Source organism: Pipistrellus kuhlii, unplaced genomic scaffold (assembly GCF_014108245.1).
Source record: "Pipistrellus kuhlii isolate mPipKuh1 unplaced genomic scaffold, mPipKuh1.p scaffold_m20_p_6, whole genome shotgun sequence".
In the NCBI taxonomy this organism is placed as follows: domain Eukaryota; kingdom Metazoa; phylum Chordata; class Mammalia; order Chiroptera; family Vespertilionidae; genus Pipistrellus; species Pipistrellus kuhlii.
This window is the reverse complement of record NW_023425562.1, coordinates 22,564,054-22,591,325: the sequence shown is the minus strand read 5'-3', so window position 1 is coordinate 22,591,325 and position 27,272 is coordinate 22,564,054. Positions and strand designations below refer to the sequence as shown.

The following is a 27,272-nucleotide window of genomic DNA, read 5'->3' as shown; positions in this document are numbered from 1 at the left end:
ACTCCTGCAGGATTGCCTTTACAGAGGATCAGAAAAGGCACCTTATTGTAACAGGAGAGAAGGCAGAGCACTCGGATACTGAAGCAGGTAGATCGGTGGACTTGGCAAGGAGAAGAGGAGATGGCTTTCTCCTTCATGCTTTGGGTTTTTGTGTGGTTTTTTTTTTGTCAACGAGATAAGAAGGCTATTACCTAAGAGTGAAGAGGTGAAGGCAGAAGAGAGGAGAAGATATGAGACAGGCTCGCGGGGAGGAGAAAGTAAGCTGACCATGGAAACAGGCTCTGTAGGATTGTCCCACTTAAGCCGGAAAGGTTCTCTTTCTCTCAGGCCCCAGTCCACTGCTGTGTGCATGTGTAGAATAGGCGGTGAGCTGAGGCTAAGCAGTGTTGAGGTTTTCCAGGCGAGTAGATGGAAAGAGAAGGGGGCATGGGGTTCAGGGCGAACACATTGAGTGATTATAATGAAGACCAGGGCTCTAAGCTGGGGAAGGAGGGAGGTGAGGCCACAAAGGGGATGGTGAACTATACAAATGTGGAAGGTCAGTGGCTTAGAGAACTGGGAGGGGTATTTCAATACACTCCAGTTTCAGATGTGATTTTAGAGGAACTCAAAATACTACAGATAATTCACCCACACAGTAAGTACTTATTGAAGATCTATTATAACTTTTAAAACTGCCTACAATTTATTGAGCACTTATTATGTGCCAGACACTGTGCTAAGTGTACCTTTGCTGTATCTCATTTAATATTTACAATGCATTAAAGTTGGTACTGTTATCATCCCCATTGTACAGATGAGGAGACTGAGGTTCAGAGAAATGTAGTAACTTCCACAAGAATGCACAGCTGGTAAGTAGCAGAGAGCTCTGTATGGTCACAAAGTCCAAGGATCTTAACTACTGTGCTTTATTATGTGCCAGACACTGCTGGGTTGATGTAATCATGACATTCAGATTCGGTTAATTCTCCTACTTGAGCCTGAAAACAGGGCACCTGGCCTCAGTTGTTCAGGGGTAGAAGCTGGGAGTTGAGGGGGAGGGATTTGGCATTCTTCCCTTGTGTGCAGCCTTGATAGAGCTGTCAATCAGTGCCCACCCTCTTTAGCTAAGGGGAGGACACTTATCTGAGCTCAACCAATTGGACTTGTTCCAGAGACTTCAACATTGATCAAAGAAAGATCAATAAAGGGGAGAAAAAGATGGAGCTGATCCATATTGGCCATCTAAACACCCAAATGTCTCCAGTCTCTGTTCTTTTTCTAAGCCTAGTTCTCCAGCTTCAAGCCACCCCTGTGAATATCAGGGGAAAAAATACAAAGTATTGTAAGCTAAAGTGAATGATTCATTCCTTGGATAAACTGTGCACTGAGCCGGGTCATAACTAGGGTAGGCAAGTGAGGTACCATGGGCACAAAACTTAGGGGGCTTTCACTCTCAGGGTGTGTAAGTGCAGGGCTGGCTCTAACAAGCAGGGCCTCTCCCCCCCCCCAAAAAAATAATAAAGGTTCGTGGCTTAAAGAACAGATTATTTCTCTTTCACAGAAGAGTATGAAGTACTCCGTGTGATCATTCTGGGACACTGGCACCTTCAATGTTGTGGCTTTGACACCCCCCAGCACATCCTCATCATAAGGTCAAGGCTGGGCCCGGCCAGAAAGAAGGTGAGAGCAGGGAGGAGGCAGGCCCTCTGACCAAAGGCCTGGCCTGAAGTTTCACACATCACGTCCACTGACAAGGACTTAGCTACTCACTGCAAGGGAGGCTGGGAAGTGAAATTAGCTGGGCAGCCACGTGACTGTAAAAGGCAGGGGGAAGGGGTTTCGGTGGGCAGCTGGCAGGTGTCACTTCAGTCACTATGCACGGGGAACCCATTTTCCAGCAGCTTCTATTCTCAGTGATATTAAAGGCTGCTGGGCAGAAGCACCGTGAAGGCTCAGAGAGGGAGAGGGCTGGTGTAACGGAGGAGAAGGTACTTGAGGAGGAGAAACCCCTAGGGATGGTAAAGGTAAAACGAACGCAGCAGTCATCCTTCCAAGGGACAGGCAGGAGATCTGCTGGACCTGGGTTCAGCAAACGGCAACGCTCGAGCCACATGCGGCTCTTTGGCCTCTTGAGTGTGGCTCTTCCACAAAATACCACGGCCTGGACGAGTCTATTTTGAAGAAGTGGCGTTAGAAGAAGTTTAAGTTTAAAAAAAATTTTGGCTCTTCAAAGAAATTTCAATCGTTGTGCTGTTGATATTTGGCTCTGTTGGCTAAATGAGTTTGCCGACCGCTGAGCTAGACCAAGGCGGAGCTCTCATGTCATCTCCTAGCACACTGTGGGGGACAGAGGGTGCAAGGTTAGGGAGCTGCACCTGCCTTCCAGTTCCTGCATTAACCTCGGGTGGGTCAGTCTTTAACATCGACATGCCTTAGATTGCTCCTTTTGAAATGATAAGATGATAACAGCATCATCAACAAGATTATACATCAATAATAAAGAATGGCAGTATGAATGATAACAATGTGGAGGTGAGGATCCCACAAAGCTATAGTCCATGAAAGGCTTTGGTAGCCAGCAAAGTGTAGACCATGGGTGGGCAAATTACTGCCATTAGGCCACCGCCAGTTAGGTAAATAGAACACAGACACACTCACTTGTTCATATGTTGTCAGTGGCTGCTTTCACGCTAAAGAGCAAAATTGAGTGACTGTGATGGGGACCAAGAGTATTTTTTATTTGGACCTTGGTGGAAAGTTTGCTGATGACCTCTGCAAGGGACTGTAGCCTCAAACTTCCTTGAGCATCATTTTATTCATCAGTAAACTAGGACTAACAAGAATCGCCATCATTTCTGAGGATCAAATGAAACAACCTGTGTAAAACTGCTTTGCAGGCTGGTCAGTGCCCTGTAAATGGCAGTCAATAGTGAGTCCCTTTGCTGAGTACCCATCCGCTTCATTAGTTAGCCTCCACTGAGCATCTGTAAAACGGACCACTAAAGACCTGCCTCCTAGAGCTGTGGTACGGATCTGTGAAATAAAATGGTTAAAGCATGAACTTTGGAAGCCCAATAAGCACAAGCTGGTGTCTTGTGCTGCCCATCACTGTCTGTATGATCTGGGCCCTCTCGGAAGACCGGTTGCCTCGTCTGTAAGAAGGGCATCAGCATCATTCCTCCCCCAGAGTTGCTGTGAGTGCAAAGGGAGATGACAGGAGCGAGGCTTTGGAGCCCTGCCGGCCTTGTTCCCATCGCAGTTGCAGTGACAAATGCCACCACCGCCCCCGGGTCTCTCTCCACAGTGCAGCTGAGCTGTATCCCTCTGCCTCGGCTCAGCGCCCACGGTCAGCCCTGGGTGCCGGTATAATTAGCTCCAGGGCTCGGTGGTGAGCATGCTCACAGCCTCTGACACGACTGTCACCTCCCACTTAGCTATCCCCACTGCCCGGCACGGGTCTGAGTGCCACCAGGGGACAAGCTTAGCGCTCAAAACCTCTGACTTGCCACAAAGCATCAAAGCCTTTTTCTTCACCCCCGGGGTGTGCCCAAAGACAAGTCTGAAGAAGAAAGAAAAAAAAAATGCTGCGTCTTGCATTTGCTGAGAAATCCGTTCCTCCGGATCCCATACCCCACGGGGGAGAAAGCAGCCTGTGTCTTTAAGAGGCCTCCGCTAGCCGGGCGGAGACCCCCGGCGTTTCCCGCGGCAGCTGGGCCCGCCCTTTCTTGACTGTCAGGCCAACCACCCAATTGAAGGAAGAGCGTTCAGCGTGACGGCGAAACGGAGCAATAAAAGCCCGTGTTGGCCTGCGCGGGGCGGGGCCCAGGGAAGGCGGGGCCGGCGGAGGCCAGAGGAGCGGCGGCAGCGGGACCCCAGCGCTGGGAGCTGGGCCTCAGTCCGCGGCGCCCTGGTGAGTGAGGGGCGCACCGGGGCCGGGTCGTGGCGGGCTGCGGAGAAGGGCTTGGCCCCTAAGGACGCAGCGAGGAGAAGCGAGTTCGGGCCGGAAAGGGGCCGGGGGCTGCTGCGCGCCTCTGCCCTGGGGGCTGAGGGTCCCGGGAGGGCGGGCCTGGGCTGCACCGCCCGGGCTCGCAGGCTCCTAAGGGGTCGTGGCCCAGCCGGCCCGCCCGGCTGGAGGGGGCGCTGAGTCCCTGACTAGGAAGGGAGGGGTGTCGGGTGGGAAAGAGGGCGGGCCAGGCCGTGAGGAGCGGGGGCTGGGGGCTGGGTCGCAGGGAGGTGGGGGAAGGAGGGTGGAGCTGGGGGCGCGACGGGTGGTGGGGAGCGAGGAGATGGGAGAGGGACGGGAGAGGATAGAGTCTGGGCGGGGCTGGGTGGTACGTGTTCGAAGCCCGGGAGCCCTTCTTGGCATCGCACCCCGCTGCACACTCAGACACTGGTCACCACCCCTCCTGCCCACCCGCCGGCTCGGTAGCTACATTCCATCCATTTCCGATCGCCCCGCTCCCGCCTGGCTCGGGCCTCTCTGCCCCCTGTACGCCCCGGTGTCCTGCTGACCCGCCCACTTGCGCTCGGCCCTCTCCCCGCGGCCTGAGGGATCTTTTCCAAAGGCAGATCCCATCTGGACACTCGGCTCCTTTCAAACGGGCGGGCTTCCCAGCTCCTGAAGGGTCAGCCCCAGGTCCTCACCCCCAGGTCCTCACCCAAGCCCTGGAGATCCGACCTCTCCTTCCTCCCTGTCTGCGAATCCCTCTTGCTCAACACTCTCCTCACCTCGGACGCCCGCAATCCTCAGGATCCTGACACTCGGATTTCCTCCTGCTCCCTGGGCCTCTCTTCCCGCCTGAGTCCGCCTGAGTCCGGTAAAGTCTTCATCCTTCAGATCTCCATGCAAGTATCACTTCCTCTAGACCAGAGGCATCCGTGGTCCCTGACTCCCCCGCCGGGTGAATTCCCCGCTTTCATCACCCTGGGCACTTCTCCTTCACCGCGCTTGCCCACCTGCAGTGGTGCATTGATTCAGGAAGGTATCATGGCTCTCTAGCCCACCAGCAGTCAGGCTCCCAAGGAAGAGCATGGTGTCTGCTTTGGCTCCTCGTGTCTCCAGCATGGAGCACAGGGCCACGCACTGTATATGTTTATTTAAAAAGTGTTGGAGGAAGGGCGTGGCCCCTTATGCCCTACCAGTGGGGGAAGGGAACCAGCGCGGGAATACTTTTTGTGTGCCAGGCTCTGTGCTACAGCAGTGATGTCCGATACAAATACAACACAGTGCATACAATGTAAACATGTTCAGTAGCCACATTGAAAAGAAACAGCTGAAGTTAATTCTCCTAATATATCTTACTTAAGTAAATATATTCCGAAATATATGACATGTAATCAATATAAAAACATTATTAATTAGGTATTTCACATTTTTGTGTGTATACCAAGTCTTTGAAATCTGGTGTCTGTTTCACACTTACAGCCCTTCCCTGTTCGTGGTAACCATATTTCAAATGCTCAGTAGCCACACGGGCTGTGCAGTGCTAGGAGCTTTATGTACCTTTTGACTCTAAAGGCCATAAGACGCCACAGGTATATAAAGTATTATCTGCACTTTACTAGCAAAAATGATGATGCTCCTAAAAGTTACTCTGCCTGCCAGCAGTCATCCTGGAATTTGTGAGTAGAGGAGGCAAGGTGAGGATGAGGACTCCAGAACATGGAATCTTTCAGTACCCTGCGCTGCCTCTGCGAGGTGCCAAGGAGGTGTGAGGTACAGGAAGTGGGGACTAAACTTATTAGAAACAGTGGTATTTTGGGTGTATTGTGTATTCTATCTCGTTCTATGCAGAGATAATGTGTCGAAGGAAAAATCTGGGTCCTTCTTTGACCCAGTCACCTACCTCAGCACAGCCTGGGCCCAGGATCTGGCTGGAACACTGTGCGCACCCTGCAGCATCACAGAGGGGCTAGGCTTGAGTTAACAGCCAGGCTGTTCAGTTCAGTAATTGCCCTGAGTGAGGTCTCCTCACTGCCATGAGGCCTGCACTGTCCTAGGCCCTTTAGGATGGCCAGGAGTATAAGCCACAGCCTTCATCTTTAGGATGCTTATCGTGGACTTGGAAAGACAGTGATCACAGGATGATCAGATGATGTGCAAGGCACTGTGGTGATGAAGAACCAGAATCAGTGATGTGCAGAGACTGCAAAGTGTCTCGTCTTAAGCCAAACAGTGTAATGCGCATGAGAGTGTTTAATTTGAATTTCTTTATGCAGGGTGGGTACTTTGCAGTTTGCCACAGTCCCTACATAGAAGCTGCTTGAGTTATTTACTTACTTAGCTGACTGCTTAAGGTGTTTAGGGGTTTGGATGTGTGTGGTGTTGTTGTTTTTTTGTGTGTGTGTGTTTTTTTTGGTGGGGGGTGTCATTTGTTAATCCTCACCCCCAAGGATATTTTTTTCTAGAGAGAGTGGAAGGGAGGGGGAGAGACAGAGAGAGAAACATTGGTGTGAAAGTGATGCATAGATTGGTTGTCTCCCACATAGGCCCTGACCAGGGCCGAGGAAAGAGCCTATAACTGAGATATATGCCCTTGAGCAGAATCAAACCTAGGACCCTTCAGTCTGCAAGTCGACGCTCTAACCACTGAGCTACCGGCTAGGTCATGCCCCCTATTAGACATGCTGGTTTTAGAAGAGAGTTACTAGAAGGGACTTGTTGAGCACCTGTTATGTGCCATTGTATTGGACACAGCTCTGGAACTGACTGTAAAACTCCCCAAGATTATTCTGCTAGAAGAAAATAATAATAATAGAACAACACAGTCAGCAGTGCTTTGCCTTTTAGATTGATTTTTCTCCCTTTCACATATGTTCCCTCATTCATCAGGGAACAAATGTGAAAGGGAGAAAAAGCAAGCCTAGCAAGCGGGGCCCTTTTATGCTGGTGAAACATGGTTACAATGTTTTTCAACTTCTTCAAGTTCATAGTGGGAATTCTGCTTACGCTGTGTCAGGCACTATGCTTAAATGGTTTACATATATTATCCCACTTACGTTTCCAACAACTTTATAGAGTAGGATTGATGCTAACCCCCCTTTTATAGCGAAGGAGATTTTATAAGTAAGGAAACCCACTCCAGAACACACTCTCCTGTTAAGCTACACTGTCTCACTAGAAGGTCAAGGTTGGAAGAGACCTCAAAAACATCTTGCCCACCCCCTCAGTAGATCAGGACCTGAGGTCTAGAGAGGCGTGTGCTTGTAGGCAGTCAGGTCTCCTGTGCTCCAGGAGGTTAGACTAACCCAGAAACGGGGTCCTATGCTTTCTTTTTCTTTTGTCCCTAACTTGTGTGGAGTGGCCTTGCCAACTTCTTTGGACCTCTGTTCCCTTATTTGTAAAATGAGAGGGCTTGGCCTGATTTTTCAAAAACAATGTTGTGTTGTTACGGTTGGTATTGAGGGAGTCAGGCCCACAGCCCAGATTTCAGGCCTAGCCCAGGACTCTTAGCTTCCCGCATTCCTCCCCTACACAGATCTGCCTCTCGTTGCGACCGAGGTAGTCTGTTGAAGGAAAACCGTCCCTTAAAGTTCATGTGTATTTTCCATCTCAGTTTCTGTTCTTTTGACTGGCAGACTGAAGCACTGTAAATATGTCTCTATTATAGTTAAGGGTTCACAAGTTCTAGGCAGTGAACAATCCTCTGCCGTTAGTGTTTTTATTCTGCTCCAAAGGCAGTTAGGTGTAGAGCCATCCTGAAGGGTATTTTTGGTGTGGAATTCTATGCATACAGCTGAGCGCTGCGTATTGTGCTATGAATTTGGGGGAATAGGCTCAGGCTGAATCCCTATCCTCAAATTGCTGTGGCTTTTGGCCCAGGCCACCCATTAGCATCACCCATTAGCATTTCAGTGACTGTGGGGTAGACGTTGATGCACAACCAGAGTTGAGAACCACTGTCTAGAGCTGCTTCTCAGACATTGAGGTGTACATGAACCCCCGGTAGATCTTTCTGAAGGCAGATCCTGATTCAGTGGGCGGTTTGTATTCCTGCAGTGCCCAGACAAGGCCAGTGCTGCCCGTGTGCAGATCACACTGAGAGTAGCAAGAGATGACACTGTTCGTAGAGAAGTCACAGTCATTGGGATTGGGAAGGGATGTCTAAAAGACTAGGAGAGCAGTGAGGGCACGGGGTGACAGGACTAGGAAATCCACTTAGGAGAGTGATTGTCTGAGCTGGGCCTTGAAGGATGAGTAGGAGTTTATCAGCTGAGCATGGTAAAGGCAACAAAAGTCCAGACTTGGAGGATGTTTGAAGGAACAAAGTGGCCTGATATGAGGGATGTAGCATCTACAAGGGAGAGTCTGAAAGCTACAGTAACTGCAGTGAGGGAATGCTCTGTTCTGGAGTGTAAGCTCCCTTATGGGCGTGTAGGAACTGCAGAAGGTTTCTAAGCAGGACACGAAGAGACTTAGGTGATCCTTAGGGTAGGTGTTAAGCGGAAGAAGCCCAAACAGTTACCCTGTTCCCACACCCTTCCTCATCACACTGGGCTTTATCTAACTTAGTGGTTTTTAACCACATGTTTGAATAAGTCTTGTGTCCAACAAATTTCAACAAAAAGGAGAAATCTCAGCTGCCTTTGGTCTGATGGTCCTTCACAGCGATTCCAGCAGCGAATGTCAGCACATGAATCTCTGCCAACCAAATTCCCCTCTTCTCTACCTCAGAGCCTCCTGTCACTTGGTGGTCAGAACTAAGGGAAGTTGAGTCACTTCTCAGATGAGAAGATCTCAGAGAAGCCTCTATTGAGATTGTGTTCTTGATTAGAATGATGGTGTGACCTCTAGTTGCCTTCCTGGTGTGGCTATTCTGCTGCAGGAAACATAAACCAAACGTACCTCGAGCACCTTCCCACCTCCCCAGTCAAAAGCAGAAAAACAGAACAAAGAGCACTAGGCAACCCCATCCTAAAAAGAAGAGGGAGGGGAGAGCTGGAAACCTCTGGCATTCTTCATTCTGAATTCCTTCCTAATCGGAAAGGATCATCTTTCACTTCCTTTCTCCAGACGGGCTGTCCACCCCCTGTCAGAATCCAGCTCCACAAAGGAGTCATGGCATAGGTGATTGATTGGGAAAGCTCAAGGTGCTGATTTGATCAGCACATCTTCCAGAAGCCACTGAGAGAATGCTTCGCTGGAGACACTGATGCTGCTATTTTTCTCTTGTTGCCCCAGCTTTGCCTTTGAAAACCTGGGCTTCCAATCCTTATAGAGTTATCTTCTCCAAATCAGTGTGTACCTCACTCCTGTTCTTTGGCATTTTGAGTTTCCTATGTCATCTTTAGAGCCGTAATAGCTCTAAGAGGATGGGAGGGCAGGGGATGGAGAGTTGTGTGATCTGAAGGGACATTTTCCTTCTTTGCCCGTAGGCCTGGATGCAGAGCTGTAGTTCCCTCATCCTGACGCTTTGCTAGTGAGCTCTATAGAACTGCTGAGTGGCGGAGTAAGGCTATTTATAAACCCAAGAATTTGCAATGTTATTGAATTGCTTCCACCTAATTTCCACTTCCTTTCTAGAATGAAAATGAAAAGAGTAAGCAAACAAGTGCTGGAAGAGTGCCCCACAAGGAGATCCTTTATCCTGGGAAAATGGTCTGGAGAATGTTATTACTTCTATTCTCCTATTTACCGATGTTTCTATAAGGAGAAAAGCAGAGGGATATTTCCCCCTTTCTTTTAACTAGAGTCAGGGTACTAAATCTGGTTCTCTAGTGAAACTCAGTCTAATGTTAGATATGAAAACAAAACTTTAAACAATGGAAATATGGTGTAGTTGGGAGGTTGTAAGACATGATGGGAATATCAGGCAACTAAGACAATTCATGCCAGTTCCTTTCCATTTAGAGCTAGTGCATAGGTGTTGAAGCCAGGGCTGGAGGATTTAAGCAGACACGAATGCTCACTGACCCACAACTACATGCCTGGTGAGACCACAGGAGGAGCTAGTGAAAAAGGTGTAAATCCTATTTTGTTTTGCTAAGGAAAGGTGAGGAAACATAAGAATGGTACAGAGAGGAAGTGACATTTGAGCTGAGCTTTGAAGCTTGACTAGGAGTTCATTTGACAGTTAAGGAAGGAAGAGCATGTGAAAAGGTACAGAAGAAATGAAGGAACATGACCTACCTCATAAAAATAGCAAGTAGTCCAGGGAGATCTGGCTGGATTGTGCGGGACCAACTAGTTTAGATGGTGGAGTACCATTATCTGTTAAATTAGTGAGTTGTTTTGTGGGTCTCTTAGCTTCAGTGTATTCTAGCTTCAGGTACAGCAAACTAGAATTCTCCCGTGAGGACTTGCTATGGGCCAGATACAGTCTTACTTTATTCACATGGCTTTCAAACAACACCAGTCTGCCTTGGATCAAATTCTGACTGTACTACTTCCTAGCTGTGACACTGAGCATGGAACGTAATTTTTCTGTGCCTCCATTTTCTTATCTGTAAATAAGGGTAATAATGTACCATATAGGGTTGCTGTGTGGATTAAATGAGTTAATATTTGCAAAGCCCTGAGAGTAGTACCATAGCACTATGTAATTGTTAGGTAACGTCATCATCAAAGGAATTCTTACGTAGAGGGAAGAGAATGAATTTTGAAGTCCTAAGACCCAGCCTTGTGATCCAGTTCTGAGGTGGAGGTGTATGGAAGACAAGTTTCTCAACTCCTCGGAACTCCAAGAGCCTCACCTGTAAAATACGGGTGATTTCAGGGTTTTTGTGAGCATCAGCTATAAAAATGCTATAGAATGAGCGATACAGAGGCATCTACACATAACTGTTATGTACAGATGATTGCTGTAAAGTCACCGTATAACCGCTCTGTTTTAAATAAGTGGGTTCTGCTCTTCATTAATTCAGCCAATGTTAATTAAGGGCCTTCTTGGTGCATCATCTTATGCCTGTTATGCTGCGGTCTGTTCATATCTCCATATAAGAGTTGCTTCAAAGCGTGGGTCAATCTTAGTCTTAGGCTTTTTAGCTGCAATGAACAGAAATGCAGGCTAGTTTAATTTAAAGTTTTATTGGCGTGATACAAGGGAATTTCCGGTACAAGTGTAGGAGGTGTAGCCATGGGATCTCAAAAGTCCTCTTCCATCTCTTCCGGGGACTTTGTGGCTTCTGGTTTCTGGCCTCCAAACGTCTGCACATTTCTGGATTCTTTCTGCAGAGCAGCTCCCTCTGCAGGGCCAGGGGGTTGCTTCTCTGTACCTTTGGCTTACGAATGGCCTGGGCTTGCCATGATACCTGTTCTAAAGCTGACTGTGATCTTTCTGTTCCAGGGTCATTGCCATCCAACTCCCTTTTGGCCTGTGTCTGTAAGTTCAAAAGAAAGAATTGGACTAGTCCAGCTAAAGTTGAGTGTTCACCTTGGTGCCATCAGCTATGGCATAGTTGGGGAGAGGTCATTCACCCACCGGGCTGCCTGGCTTTGTGGGGAAGGGCAGAGTGGCTGAGAATGGGGGTTTATAGTAGTCTTGGTGGTCGCAAGTCTCCAAGCTTTAAAATGGATATAAATTCTTGGAACAGTTTGGATTCACTCAGGGCTAACTTGAACAAAGAAAGGGACAGTTAGGCTGAAACCGGTTGGGCTCAGTGGGTAGAGCATCAGCCTGCGGACTGAAGGGTCCCGGGTTCGATTCCGGTCAGGGGCATGGCCTTGGTTGCGGGCACATCCCAAGGAGGGTGTGTGCAAAAGGCAGCTGATCGATGATTCTCTCTCATCGATGTTTCTAACTCTCTATCCCTCTGTCTTCCTCTCTGTGAAAAATCAATAAAATATAATATATTTTTAAAAAGAAGAAAAAATGAAAGAAAGGGACAGTTAGTTGACCTAGGAAATGCCATATGGGGTCGAAGTAAAGTGGAATTGTAAATTAGTGAGCTTTAGCTTGTTTATCTCTAACAATGGTATCTGGAAAGGAGTTCCCCAAAATACTATTTGTTTCTTAGCAGCACCATTGAAATAAGGGTATAGCTTCTTTCGGTAAGGACTTTGAAATGGGCAATCTGCATACAAAGTTTTAAGTTCACTTTAGAATCACGGACTTTTAGACTTAGAAGGCATCTTAAACATCTTTAGTTTCACACTCACATCTCATAGTAGAAAAAAACAAAAACTGAGACTTGGATAAAAGAGACATGTGCACATCACTTAGACACTTAGTGATGGGACTGGGATTGGTACTAAGTCCTTTGGCTCTAAATTCAGTTGCTGCTTCAGTAGGGAAAGCCATCCCAGCAAGCTGCTCTTCCTCTTGTCCCTATGCTGTCTACTTATTTTAAAAATAAGGAAAAATGAACTAAGTAACAAATGTTCTAAGAAGGCATGCTGTTCCGTTCCATGTATATCAAGTATAAACACAGGCAAAGTGACAGAAGTCAGAAAGAAGTTGCCTCTCAGAGGGCTGGGAGGTAGGAGGGAATGATGGAGGGAATTTTCTGGGGTAATGAAAATGTTCAAAGTCTTGTTTTAGGTTAGGGAGATGTGGGTATTTCCATTATATATAATATATTTACATCATAGAAACATATACATAATAGGAATACTATAATAGAACTATACATAGAAGCTCTGTGCATTTTATTCTATGTACATAATGACATCTCAGTTTTCTAAAATTATCTCACAACTGACAGTCACACCCCTAATGAGGGCAGATTTACCGATAAGGGTAGGATGACTGCCCTAGCACCCAGATATTCGTGGCACCGCCCCTGCTTTGCTGTGTCACTGGAGCAGAGCACTTCAACCACGAGTTATTCTCATGGGGCCAGTTTCTATTCAGAGGTTTGTTGTATGTCTAGGCACATAAAAATTATACGTGAGAAATTCTGCTCGGAGCTGCCGAAGTTGTGGAAGCTTTAGGGGCCATCAGGCCAGCCTCCTAAAGTCCCTTTAGGCTTGATTTAGTTGCCGTGAACAGGAATTCAGGCTATCTTGGAGGGAGATGGGAGGTAGAGCATTGGCCAAAGTTAGCTCCAGCTTCTGTCCCCTTGGCTACTTATCAGCTGGGTGAACTCGGGCAACTTAACCCGAGCATCATCTTGTCATCTTCACAGGGAGGTAGTAATTCTACTCTGCCTACTTCATTTGGCTGCTGGGAGGACCCAACAAACTAAGTGAAAGCACATGAAACCATTTTTTTTTACATTGTCTTGTTCTGGAAATGCTTGTATTTGTGACGATTGACTTCTGAAGCAGCCCACCCTGGTCAGGAAATGGTCAGGAAAGCTTTCCTCTTGTGAGGAAAGGACTCTTTCCTCTTGTGGGGACAGGACTCTTCATGCTCACGAGGCTGGGAGAACTGCCCTTTGTGTTCGGGCTGGAAAACGGATAGCATACAGGAACTACAGCTCAGCAGCATCTGCGCTATGTTCCAGGGGAGGCAGGCCTTCTCCGTCCATGAAGAGTGGATTACGGGTGAGGGACTAAACCTGGGGGGCAGGAGGGTCTTTTCATTAAGAGAAAGGCCTCTCCTGAACTTACAGGCGAGGAGTGTGAATACACATGAAATGATCTGTTAGTCTAGTGACGTCCCTTCGTCAGACCTTGGAGAGAGAATGCTTTAGCTGCTGCTTGGAATACCACTAAGCTAGCAGAGTTGCCTAGGATATCAGTCACATGGGCGCATCTTCCAGACTTGTTCAAAATGATTTATTTTCTTTCGTTTTGGAGAGAAGTAGGGGAGGGGGCCAGAGGTACTTCCAAAACCTCCTTCTCTAGAGGGCTCTGTGTGAGGCTATCCTCACCTCCCTACACTTGAGTTCTCAGCAGCGCTTGCCCTTGGCAATAGCGACTAAAATAGCATTTCCTGTCTTCTTTCTCTTCCCCATATTCTGAACTCTGCATCATCCCACACAGAGGAGGCTCCACATTGTGTCCTTTGAGGGGGAAGGAGTGGCAGCAATAACCAGGGAGGAGGCAAAAGAGCATGTGGCCGGGCCCTGCTGGTGCTGGGATTTTCCTGGATTGCCTGCACAGCACCAGTGGGCTGGCTCCTTCAGCTAACTGCCCAAGCGAGAGAAGGCGGCGTCTGTTCTTACCCATCTCAGAGCATATGCTTCTCCCTCTCACGGTCCCAAGACAGGAATTTGCAGTAAATGTGTTCTTCTGCCACAGAGTACTCTTTCCCCTTAAACTGAAGTGCCACGTTGGCAGATCTTCCTACTGGCTGATCTGCAGTTGATAGATAGGATTGTGCCATTTCTACTTGCTGATTTAATCCAAAGAGACAAAAAGCCCCAAGGAGAGATTGTGGTGTGATCTAGAAAAATTCAAACTAAGTAGTTCATGTGTAGTAGTTTGGCCTTTGGACAATGTCTGTCTTCTAGATTTCCAAAATATCTTACAAGGGTGAAAAGTGAACGCAAACTCTGACTTTTTTCTTCCTTCTGATTCCTTCTCCCCAGGCAGCTGTATCTGTGTGTGCATCTTAGAGAAGTAGGGCCCTTTGGGAACAATGCCTCCACCATCAGATATTGTCAAAGTGGCCATTGAGTGGCCAGGTGCTAATGCCCAGCTCCTTGAAATCGACCAGGTAAGCTCCTGAAATGACAAACAGTGATGCGAGCAGAGGGATCTGGGAAGTGTGTGGCAGGGGATGTCTTTAGGGCTGAGGACCACTGGCATCAGGAGTAAGAACCTGCCAGAGGAGAGCTGAGGCCTGTCCCACCCTACGGAAGGTTGGTCACCATGGCTTGGGAGAGGCTGCCTCTCAATACCAGCTGTCAAGGGAGAAGTCCATGCTCAGACCCCAGGTTAATCCTGCTTGGCAGCCCCTGGTCAGAACCTTGGCACGAGGAGGATCCGGTTGAAGGATGACCCCTCTCTTTCTTTCAGAAACGGCCCCTGGCATCCATCATCAAGGAAGTTTGTGATGGGTAAGTTGAAACTCCCTTGTTTTGGATGCTGGTAAGCTAGAGACTAAAGGAGCACTACCAGGTCTTGACAGGTCTTCTGCTGAAGGGTCTCCAGTTAGTCAGATCCCGAGTATGGGCTTTGTGCATCGTTGCCTTACAAAGGAAGGATAGCTGATGAAGGTGACCCTTAGACCTCTTATCAGTCTTTAGTTTTCCCTTTAAGTCCAGGAATGCCCTGCCTGAGGTCCTGGTGGGATCTGAGATCCATGATGAATTATGTGTATCTCCTTTTGTGCTGTCAATCTTACAAAGTTATTTGTAACCTTGAGGAGGTTATTTTTCAACATCTCAACCTAAAGCTTTGATTTTTGTCCGCAGTCCTTTAAACATGCCACCCGACCCCTTGAGCAATTCTATTGAAATTATTTATTTGCACCTTCTAGATGGGTCCAGAGGAGTAGCCAAACAGGCTGTACTATTTTTCTCTTTACACAGGTGGTCATTGCCAAACCCTGAGTATTATACCCTGCGGTATGCAGATGGGCCCCAGCTCTACATCACTGAACAGGTCAGTACGAGGAGACGAAAATCAATATAGGCCTTGCTTTGCCGTGCACCACCCAAGGAGACCACGCCGTTCACCTTACCAGGGAGCTTCCACTCACTGGGGAAAGCTGCTTCCTGGCAGACTAGGGAGCGCCAGCCCTTGTTCTCCACTCCTGGCTGGAACACCATGGTTTTACTTCCTGGGAGCCCAGGGCTTGAAAAAGACCTTAGACATTCTGTGCCAAGAAACAAGCAGCAGGAGAAGAGGGCCAGACTGAAGAGTCTCTGTTCCAACTCCTTTGGAAATGACAGAAAGTTCTTGTTTACTCAACAGCTTGTACAATTTTAATATTTTATTTTAGTTACTCTTTTTTTCTCTTTGTTCCCAGACTCGCAGTGACATTAAGAATGGGACAATCTTACAGCTGGCTATCTCCCCGGTAGGTGCTTTCCTTAGGAATTAATTTATTTAACAAACATGTATGAGTTTCTATCCTGGGCCCGACTCTGTTCTAGAAACTAAGACTGTGGAGATTAACAAGTCAGTCCTCGCCCTCACAGTCTACTTGAGATGAAACCAACAAATACAATAGATAGCCTTTCTCAAGGGTCTTGATGGAAAGTTGCTTAGGGAGTTGTAGGAACTCAGAAAAGGGACCACCTGACTCAACCAGAGGCTTCCCAGAGAAGGGAACACATAGCTTGAATGTCAAAGACTGAACACGAAAAGCTGAAGAAAGAAGAAAATGAGAAATGTCCCAAGCAGAGAGACATACTTGGTCTGGGGAAAGCGGGATGCAGGATAGCTAGGGCCTGTGGCCATCAGTGAGAAGCCTGGTGGTCTGCTTATGGGTTTGGATTCTGTCTAGAAGGGAAGGTGGGAACACTGAAAGATTTTGGGCAGGAAGTTATATATTACGTTTAGATTTATATTTTATTTTATTTATTTATTTTTTAATATATTTTATTGATTTTTTACAGAGGAAAGGAGAGAGATAGAGAGCTAGAAACGCCGATGAGAGAGAAACATCGACCAGCTGCCTCCTGCACACCCCCTACCGGAGATGTGCCCACAACCAATGTACATGCCCTTAACTGGAATCGAACCTGGGACCTTTCAGTCCGCAGACCAATGCTCTACCACTGAGCCAAACCAGCTTCAGCTAGATTTATATTTTAGAAAGATCTCTTTAGTCAGAGGGTGGAAGATCGGCCAAGAAAAGAAAGGTTGGTGGCAGGCGGAATATCTAAGAAACTAATGAGGAATGCTAACAGCCCTTGAAAGCAAATGGCAATGGAGATGAAAAATTTAGCGGTAAACTGGATAAACATGGTAACATACTGGATGTGGAAGGAAAGGGGAGAATCCAGGATGATCCCTGTTTTCTGCAAGAGCAGCCTTCACTGGTAACTAAGGGAGCACAGGAAGGGCAGGAAGAAAACCAGGAGCATGAAAAGACTCAGGAGCTGAGGGCAGCAGAGTGTCAGGACAGAGGGATGTGTCCACAAGGAGCAGAGAGAGAAACAGAACCAAAAGGCTGGCTGTTAACCTGTTATGTCAGTCAGTCATGGTGAGCTTCCTGCAAACTGTTTTCGTGGTGTGACATCCAGATTGTCATGGGTTGATAAAAAGAAGTGAAAAATTGAGAACCTCCAGTTTACCATATTACTAACAAGCTTGGTTATAGAAGGAAATAGGTGGAGATGGTAGTAACTCAGAAATGTGAAAGGCAAAAAATGTGATCTTTAGAAAGAGGAAAACATTCAAGTGTTCAAAAAAATCAACAAATTTTCATGAAAATACAATGAAAGGTCTTTCCCCTACTACCCTCCCTCATCTACCCAGTTCTCCACCTCCTCCAACTCTTCATAGTTGTTAACTAATGTTGCATCTTTTTGTGTGTCCTTGAAAATCTCGTTAAGATGGACAAGAGGAAGGCTGACAGTGCAGAAAGAGGGGGCAATGAATGGAACAGGACCCTTCTGGGTCAGACCAGGAGGAAGCCAAAGCCCAGGTGGAGGGACGCACCCTGGCTGCTCAGCCCAAGAGGAGGACAGTCGATGCGGGGTAGCTTAGGTATATTTGTGGAAAGGCCACCAGAAAATTAAGGACGCCTGTTTTCTTGAGAGAGGAAGAGAGACAGAGAGAGAGAGACAGAGAGACAGAGACAGAGACAGACAGATACAGAGAGAGAAACTTGTTTGTCTACAAGGAAGGGAGGTTTGAAGTAATAACTGCCAACATTTCTTAAACACCCATGTTTTGCTAAATACTTTGCATAGGTTATATCTTTTAATCCTAACAAATACCCAATGAGATGGGCACTCTTGACAGCCTCATTTGGCAGACAAACTAAGCTTAGAGAGGTTAACTTGCCACATGTCACAATGCTACAGGTCTGTCAGACTCCAGCCAGCATTCTTATCATCCCATTCTTCTGCTTCCCTCTCCTTTCCTGAACTCATCTTAAGGACTTCGTTATTCCCCCCTCAACTCTGCTAATTTAATATGACAGTCTTGGAGTTACTCACTTTTATAGACTCATGAAGCATCCTACAGAGCTCTGGTATGGAGCATTTGACTTTCCCAGAAGCACACCTCTCTAGAGCAGGAGGCAGCCGCCCAGACATGCTGTCTCAAGAGGGAAATTAACATTTGGAGTTGGAAGTTTCTAAGTGTGATGCAGTCCAGTGCTCTTCAGATTGTTCTCTCCTGTGACCTTTTCTCCTGGCGGACATTTTCCCCGCTGTGGAGATCTTGAAGGATTTCTGTATCATTGAGAGCAGTGTGCTGTTAAAGGGCCATCTATAATAGTCAAAGAGGAGGGGCACAGGGGAGAGAGATGAAACAGGCCTGACTCCTAGGCCGGCAACAAGACTAGGCTTCAGTCACTTGCTTAGCTCTGTAAAAAAAACAATAAAGACTACAGGAGCATTTTTGCTCTTGAGAGTCTTCCATTCCAACTGTTAACATTAAATGAACACACCAGAAACAGAGAATGATGAAACGGTAAATTGTGAGGCATGGACTATAAAGTTAATAAGTTTAGCAAAAGGAAAGATCAGTGAACACAGAGGAGGGGTTGTGGCTGTAGCTTGAAGTGTGGAGAGAAGCATTCTGCCAGGAAAAGTTCCCACACAGGGAGGCTTCGTCACAGGCTTCATCTTCAAAAAGCTATTTTGAAATTAGATGCTTGCTGCTCCTTGATATTCTTAAAGTTTCCCCAGGACTATCACTTTGAGGAACAATGATGTGGACTTGAAGAGAAAGTTTTAAAAAAAATTGTGAGGCTTCCCCCATTTTCAGATTGAAAGGGATCTTCAGCATCATCAGATTAAATTCTCCACCCAGGCATCCCTTCTGTAGCATCTTTGATAGATGGTTGTCCGGATTCTCCTTGATTGCATCTAGTGACCAAGAGCTTATTACTTCAAGAGACAACCACTTCCACTGTCTAATGGCTTTAATAAACAGAAAACTGCCCTACGTGGAACCAGTATCTGTTTCTCTGTGACTTGCCAGAGTTAGTGGACTGTCATCTCTCGGATATCTCTTGTATTCCCTGGGTGGGAATTCCTTTAATCCATAGACCAGAGTGTTCCACAAAAAATATAGATACTACAGAATTGGTCTGGGCATACTGGTAATTCCCCGATTTATCCAGTGAACATTTATTTAACAGCTTCTACCCAGTGAGGAAAAAAAAAAAACTAGTTCTGCCTCAGGCACGGATGTTCACAGAAAGGGCCCCAGAGCTATCCACAGAGCAATCACCTGCCATAAGGAGCAGATGGCAGATATCTTGTTTCTGCTCTCACAGTCCCGGGCCGCACGCCAGCTGATGGAGAGGACCCAGTCATCCAGCATGGAGACCCGGCTGGATGCCATGAAGGAGCTGGCCAAGCTCTCTGCCGACGTGACCTTCGCCACCGAGTTCATCAACATGGATGGCATTGTTGTGCTGACGCGGCTCGTGGAAAGTGGAACCAAGCTCTTGTCCCAGTGAGTACTGGTGAGGTCTTGTCTGGGGCTTTTGGAGGTCTGCTACTCTCCACAGGGCATCCTATTCTCATTTCCATTGAGTCAAATGAGGTTTTTGAAAGCCGTCTGCATCCAGAGCAGTGTGCCAAGCACAAGAGTCCACACAGAGGGATGTAATTCACTATCGTGGTCCTAAATCTTATAGTCTCACAAAATGGTACTGTGCCAAGTGAATAGTAGTAGGGGCTGCTGAACTCAGGAAGATAGAGGTCAGCTGAAGACAGACCTGTACATTTATGGAAAATGATTGATCTGATAGAACAGGTGCCTGTCTATTCTTAATCTCCCCCTGCCTCCTTCCCTGTCCAGTATCTCCCCTCCACACACACACACACACACACACCCCTTTCTCTCTGTGTTTATCATAGGTTACCCCCTATCCATGTGCCGTCTCCCTGCCACCCATTTTTACAGGGCAGAGGAGACCCAGAACTTTGAGGTACACCACGAACATCTTTACGCTGCTCCAGCGCCGAGATGAATGTGGTGGGAAACTGGCTTGTCGTGATCCACAGTGAATAACATATTTAGTTTGCCTTCTGAGCCTGTGGAGCCTAAGCTGGCAGAGAGAGAGTCAGAAATCTTTCAGCCGACAGATTAGCTATTGAAATTTTCAGCCAAACCAAGCAACTAATCATGGGTATTTGTTTAAGTCCTAGAAAATCCTAAAGCTTTCACTGTCATCAGCATTGACACACCCCCTTTCCCCCCAAGAGTGCTGCAGTCTCCCAGGAGTACAGGATTAGAAGGGCCTTCGCTTCTTCCTCTTTAAAATGGGGATAATGCCCCAGTATTGTCATGAGGAGCATTGTAAACGAGAATGGATCTGAGCAGGCTTTGTCCATGGGAGTATAGCTTGTTAATTACAAAGCACTCTACAGAAGTATAAAGGACTTAATGTATAAACAGGGCAGACAAAGGGAAGAAAACATTTTCATCCTTATTTTCCATCAGCACAATGCTAAGGGCTTTGCATTTATTGTCATCTTGCCCCCACCACAACCCAGTGAGAGTAACATGATTTTACAGGGGAAGAAATTAAAGTTTGAAAAGATAAAATTTGCACAGTTAGCAAATAGCTGAACAGGAATTGAACCCACATCCCAAGTGGGTACTCATCTGCCTCCAGGCATAAAGGTGAACATGGTACATATGCTTCCTTAGGTACCCGCACAAGGTATTGGGGTTTGACAAAGGTCTGCTGTGGTTTTGTTCTTGGAAATGGATAAGTGATTCTGTTTCCCTGGGATGAGGTGACAGGAGAAGGAAAGCCTAATCCCCAGCAGCCTTTATGTTTCCAGTGAGAGATACCTGGACAGATCTGCTCCACGTCTGTGTAGGTGTGCATGCAAGCGCTGACTCAGAGTTGCATCGACTGATTGCTCATGTAGTGCTTACACTGAAATCCTTCCATTGTGGCTGCCTTCACACCTGTGCCCGATTTTGAATCTTTGTATTTTGTGTGTGTTTTGCACATGTCTCAGCTACAGTGAGATGCTGGCATTCACCCTGACTGCCTTCTTAGAACTCATGGACCATGGCATTGTCTCCTGGGACATGGTTTCCATCACCTTCATTAAGCAGGTGAGGCCTCTCGCATTCTGTCTTTCTCTCCTTCCTCACCCCATTGTTCTCTAGGCTAAGGTGGAGATGCAGTCAATATTGCCTTCTGGTATGGGTCTGCTTTCTATCCCTGAGGCCAGACTTTCATCCTGGAGCTCTGGTCTTCCCCTGGTTCCTGCAAGACTTACTCTGCGGTACTCTCAGGACCTGCACTGAGATGACCTGGCTCTCCAAGTGAATCTGCCCAAAGTGGCACTGGAGTATTGGTGAGACTTGGGAGAGCACCAGCATCAGCCAGTGCCATCCTTGAGTCTTTTGACCTGCTTTCTGACTTTCCCTTCTCTTTGATAAAAAGTGTTCATTTCATTTGCCTTATATTTATAAGTCTGCCTTCTTTTTACAAACCTGCCAGGTAGCCTGTTTGGACTGTCAGATTGAACTCAGTCAGTGAAAGAGAAGACTTCTAGTTTTGCCCTCCTTTCTTTTACAAGAAGGGACAGCATCAACTCAAAAAACTGAACTAAAATCAGTGAATAACATGTCCTGACTTGCCATTGTCTTGGGACTTTGGGAACCTCCCAGTGCTAACACTGTTTTGACAAAAGTGACCTGGCCATGTGGGGATTGAGGAGGATTAATGACAAGACTTTGAGATCCTGTTTACCTCTCCAAGTCTCTCTGTTCTGTGTGTATATAGGGACACAGTGCATGTCAGGAGAAGAGCGCCTGGAAATAATACCCTAGTATCAGTAAGATCCTCTGCTTTCTATACTCAGCTTTTTCACACCCGAGTCCTTATTTTGAAAATGAAGTATTAAGCCTTAGATTTTGAGGACATACAGTTGACTGGATACTGTAATTTGAAATTGAGTTTTCCATACCTAGGGAATCCCTGGCATTGGCCTAGGTAGCCATAAACGGATAGCACTCTCCAGCTCAGGACACCTGCCCAATGTGGTCAACACACTTGAGAGGAGAGAGTCTGTGGGGCTAGCAGCAGAAGGCTAAGACGTCCAGCTCCCATGGGCCCCAGGCTTCCTAACTGATTTGTCCCTCTCTGCCTTCAGATTGCAGGGTACGTGAGCCAGCCTATGGTGGACGTGTCCATCCTTCAGAGGTCCCTGGCCATCCTGGAGAGCATGGTCTTGAATAGCCAGAGTTTGTACCAGAAGATAGCAGAGGAAATCACTGTGGGACAGCTCATCTCTCACCTCCAGGTGTAAGAGACTCTGCCTGCCTCCCTGCCCTGTCGCTTCTCTCCTCTCTCCGTCTGCATAAGTCTTCCCGTCCTCCTCCTGCTTTGCTTGGATTCCAAGCTGCTGGTCTGCTTGTTCATCCATTCATTGCTTCTTCCACACTACTGCCAGATTCCTCCCATAATTCAGGTCTGCTCATGTCATGCTCCCGTGTAAAACCCTCTGTGACACTTCTTGTCCCTTCGGATAAAGTGAAGTTTTCCCCAATCTCCCTGTACCACTGTGGTACCAGACAAAATGAGATGCTTTCTTCTCTATGGGCCAAACAATCTCTGTTTGTACCTTTGGCAATTGTATTTACATAAAATACTCTACTTTTTTTTTAATCTGTCTCCCAGTTTATAAGTTTTTAAACTATATTTTCATTGATTTCATAGAGGAAGGGAGAGGAAGATAGAAACATCAGGATGAGAGAGAATCATTGATCGGCTGCCTCCTGAAAGGCCTTTCCTGGGGACCGAGCCGGAACCCCGGCATGTGCCCGTGACCGGAATCGAACCTGGGACCCTTTGGTCCTCAGGCTGACACTCTACCCACTGCACCAAACCAGCTAGGGCTCCGTCTCCCATTTTAAACTGAGCTCTCTGGGAACAGGGACCAATCATTTTTGTATCCTCTGCTTTGATTCAAACAAAAAGCCCAATTAGCATTTCTTGAACAAATACTTTTAAAAACCGCTTTTGAGACTTTGCCCCAGCTAATTATTTGATTACAATTGGCGAGTGATTTTATGAACCATGTCTGAGCATCATCTTGCTGGTCATTCTTCTAATCTCCTCTGCCTTCTTTCTTCATTGACACAGCTCCAACCAGGAAATTCAGACCTACGCCATTGCCCTGATTAACGCACTTTTTCTGAAGGCTCCTGAGGACAAGCGACAGGTCTGTGGCTGCCTTTCCAAGCTTTCCGTCTGGGCTCTTCCAAGAGAATTCTCACCCACTCACCCTCTGCAGACAGCAGAATCCCAGCCATTTTCCCAAGAGTCCTCTGGTTCCTCTGTGATCAGAGCCCATCGAGCGGCTTTGCTAAGGAAGACCCAGGGGACAACGAGCAGGGAAACGAGCTGGGGTCTTAGGTCAGAGCAGGGGCCTGCAGACGAGTTCCTCTAAAGGGGCAGAAGGTAAATACGTTTGCTTTGAGGGCCATATTGTATGTGGCAACTCTCCATCCTTACTGCTGTAGCCAAAAGCCACTTCAGACAGTAGGTGAACGAATGATATGGCTGTCTCGCAGTAAGACCTTATTTACACAAATAGTTGACAAGCCTAATTTGGCCTTAGTTTGCCGCCCCCTAGGTTAGAGGCTCAAGAAGGGAGAGGAGACCCTCTGGGCATCACTGTTGAGTCCAAGGAGATTGAAACAAATGAGAGCCTTACTTAAGGAAGCAAGAATAGAGGGACTTAGCTCAAGGTTTCATGTAAGGAACATCTGGTCCAGGTTCTAAACTTCCTTCTTTTCCTGTGATTTATCTGTGTGACAGTATGCAAACAGCTCTATTTCTCTGAACCCCGATTTCCTCACCTGTAATGTGGGAGCTATCACATCTTCCCCATTTACTTCACAAGGATGTCATGAGGTAAACCAGACCCCCGACTCACAAGTGAGGACACCAGGAATCGGATGGGCAGGAGAACAAGCTCTGACCTACGAGTCCAGGGCCTGCCACTGGCCGGACACATGCTTTAACCTCTTTGGGCCTCAGTTTCTCTTTCTGTTAAATGAAAGGGCCCAATTAAAAGACCCTTTGGTCTTTCCAACATTGTTTGGAAAGACATAAGTTTTTAAACTATATTTTCGTTGATTTCATAGAGGAAGGAAGAGGAAGATAGAAACATCAGGATGAGAGAGAATCATTGATTTGGCTGCCTCCTGAAAGGCCTTTACTGGGGACCGAGCCTGCAACCCCGGGCTAGAAAAACTAGGTCTTTCTAGGGGCCCTTCCAACACACTTTGTAGATTTCTCTGGTAAAAGCCCAAGTGGTGTACAAAAGAAAGACTTTTTAGTTGCCTGTCAGTACCCTGGACTCAGGAGGTTGAAATTCATGTGGGATCAGGTTCCAAGCCCTTGGTGGATTCTAGTGGGAGACCAGGGGCATCTGTGTTTCTGTCTGTCCTGTCTGTCGTGGATGGCTTTGCTCCATTAAGCTCTTCCTTCCTAGTCCTGTTCTGAACATAAACTGAAAACTCATTCTTCCATCTGCTTCTCTCTGTGCTTTTGCCTTCTGCCGGCAGGACAAGCACCTTAATCCTCTAGACCTGCCTGCCACTGTAAGTAGCACCGCTCTGTGGAAAGGGCCCCGCTCTCATCCAGGTGGGGAGGTCTCAGCTGGGCAAGAGTCCCACCTCTGATCTAAGAAGATGTTCGGGGAATTCCAGGACCAAGAAAGGTTGTGTGCCCTAAGCCTCATTTGTCAGGACATGTGAAGACATCCTGCAGAGTAGAGCCACATGCAGGATTAAGGCAATGCCTGTCCCAGGGAATGTGGCCCAGTCTTTCCTTTGTAGCTCGCCTTTACATGGGTCTGTGGCTCGGCCAGTGAAGATCCGATTCAGAAATAGCCTGTGGCTTTCATCTAGATGATACCGTGACACATCATCCCCCACCTTGATGTAGCAAAGTGTCAAGGTAAATCCCCGTTTACCTAGACTGTGGGCGTTTGAAGAAGCTTGGACAGTTGACAAGAGGGAATTTGGATGCTCATTTTTCCTAAGAGGGAGCTTAGGGAGGTCAGCTCTACAAGGACCTGAAAGAGGATGAGTGCTCCCCCACAGAGAAGCTTTTAGTCTAAGGGCTTAATGTCCTAGCAGTAGACCACTGCCGGCTTTTCCCACTGTTAGTTGTCCACAGAGAGATCTAATCTCAAGCTGACCTCCTATAGCTACCAAGAAGTTTCTAAGCCACTCTCCTCTCCTCCAGGTGGTGTGTATGCTCAGGGCAAGCATAGTAAAACAATGTTCCTGGCAGCACCAGCCACTTGGCATTTGGCCAGGAATCCAGGCATGAGAGAAAGGCCTTTGAGCTCCAAGAACATTGCTCCATGGGAGAGGTGTGACAGCTCCCTCAGGCCGATGGACTTAGAATTCTCTATGAAATGAAACTAAGGCAGCGGTTTAGAAAGTGAAGTCATACCAATTAACATGATAAGAAGAGATGGCTGACATTGGAAGGCAGAGACAGAAGAATTATGAAAAGCTGTCAGAGAAATTAAAAGCATGGTAATCTGGGACCATTTTGTTTAGGAGAAAATAGCTTCACATCTCAATAGCTCCTTAAGGGTATTAGTGTCACAACCCAGAAAAATAAATGATGGTCTTAATAAAGCCAAGTCCTTGGCAATGATTAAATTATAATCATTGCAGTCTCTTCTGAAATAGACTTGTATTTCTTAAAGATTTGCATAAGAATGGTCAAAGTAATGGTTCTGAGAGGACCCTTAAAGCTTCGCTCCCTGAAAGATTCAATTTAGTAGGATCCTTTCCTGAGTGTACTAAATACATGAAGTGTTCCTGTTAAATCAGAACCAAATATAATTTAAAAAGTCACCTATTATGAAAAATTACCCCAAAGCACCCAACACATTCTCCCCACCAGTCAGGAATGAATGGGAACTACTCACTATTTCAGAGGGTCCCCACCCAGATCCCTCTGGGTGAGCGGCGGGCCAGAGCCCTTTCCTGGGTCTGGAGTCCCTTCCAGCAGAGGCAGTGGGCGTCTGCCTGGAACAGTGCCTTCAGCTTGGGGACCATCGCGCTGCTCTGTGCTCCGTTTACACTGTCCATCCCCACCGTCCTTGTAACACCGTGTCTTGTCTGAGGCGTCTTCGTCCCTCCTTGAAGATGGTGTGGATTGTGCCATTGGGACCAGAAACCCTGTTTGTTTATTTGCACTCACAAAGGAAAAATGGGAGGGAATTTGTTGGAGCCTAAGATACAGTTGATGGTTCGTGGATTTTTTTCTGTTTGTCCACTTTTCATTTGAAAGGAAAAAATTTGTGACAGAAAAAGCCCCAGAGCTGTGACATCACCTTCCTCTATGGCTGTCACAGCTGTGTCCTGCCACCTTGCCTCATATTTCTTATTTTCTCACTAGGACATGGCCAATGCATTTGCACAGAAGCACCTTCGGTCCATAATCCTAAATGTAAGTTTCTGAGACAAGCTGTATTTTGTTACTATTGTTTAGTTACTATTAATAACAATTATTACCATTACTATAGTTGTATTATTGTTGAAATTACTATTCAGTGAGTTGGGCATTCAGAGAGAACTTACCAACAGGCACTAAACACTCTCAAGGTGAAAAGCTTTCTTTGTAATCCTCTATGGGCAGAGTTGTCTCCAGGAGGCCGCTGGCCCACCAGGGATTGCAGAGCCTCAAAGGAGACACTGAGGCCAGCTGTACTGTTTGTTGGCTGGCAGATCCAAACTTGTTTGTCTAGAGGGAATGTGTTAAAATAGGCACAAAAGAAGGAAGGTAACTCATTGATTTAACTCGGGTCATAAACCTGAGTGTGTGGGGCACCAGCAGGGATGTCTAAGACAGTGTGTTTCCTCTAGAAGAACTTCCAGTCCAGCAGGAAAGACGAATGGTCATGGCACCTTGTAGCCAGGCTTCGTAGAGATTCGTGGTCTGGGAGATTTCAGAGGAGGGCAGTCCGTCCTGTGTGCAAGGAGAGGTGTCAGGAAGCCTTCAGAGGACCGTCGTCAGGGAAGGCTGAGGACCAAAGGGAAAAGGATTGGGGGCGTTGGGGGCCCGGAGGCAGACGGAGTGTGTGATGGGTAGAGGGTGAAGCAAGGAGCAGATGTGTGGTGAGACTGCAGAGGAAGCAAAGACCAGACCAAGTAGGGTCTTAGTCTTTTTTCTAAGTGCAGTTGAGGGGATTTAACCAGAATCACGAAATAGCCAGACTAGCATTTTAGAAAGATCACACTCCAAAATCTGTGTTTCCTGAGGGGTGTGTTAGGGAGGAAAGTGGAGTAGGAGGTGGTGGGGAGGGGGAGGCTTCTGGAAAGAGGT

At 47.1% G+C, this 27,272-nt stretch overlaps 1 protein-coding gene across 7 annotated transcripts in view; it reads left to right on the top strand.

The window, feature by feature from the left end:
* Window positions 1–3,780: 3,780 nt before the first annotated feature.
* The window catches only part of ELMO2 (engulfment and cell motility 2), a 35,969-nt gene continuing 12,477 nt past the window's right edge, over window positions 3,781–27,272 (top strand). For 2 of the 7 annotated variants that reach the window (XM_036417704.2, XM_045574751.1), the window contains exons 1-11: window positions 3,781–3,892; window positions 14,398–14,525; window positions 14,828–14,868; window positions 15,343–15,415; window positions 15,783–15,833; window positions 19,215–19,396; window positions 20,920–21,019; window positions 22,066–22,217; window positions 23,058–23,136; window positions 24,488–24,523; window positions 26,346–26,396. In XM_036417704.2, coding sequence (XP_036273597.1) covers window positions 14,448–14,525; window positions 14,828–14,868; window positions 15,343–15,415; window positions 15,783–15,833; window positions 19,215–19,396; window positions 20,920–21,019; window positions 22,066–22,217; window positions 23,058–23,136; window positions 24,488–24,523; window positions 26,346–26,396 — 843 coding nt within the window. In that variant the 5' untranslated portion in view covers window positions 3,781–3,892; window positions 14,398–14,447. Of the gene's footprint in view, window positions 3,893–14,392; window positions 14,526–14,827; window positions 14,869–15,342; window positions 15,416–15,782; window positions 15,834–19,214; window positions 19,397–20,919; window positions 21,020–22,065; window positions 22,218–23,057; window positions 23,137–24,487; window positions 24,524–26,345; window positions 26,397–27,272 lie in introns of those variants that run through there. The other 5 variants (XM_036417705.2, XM_045574749.1, XM_045574750.1 and 2 more) reach the window with 5 other exon arrangements.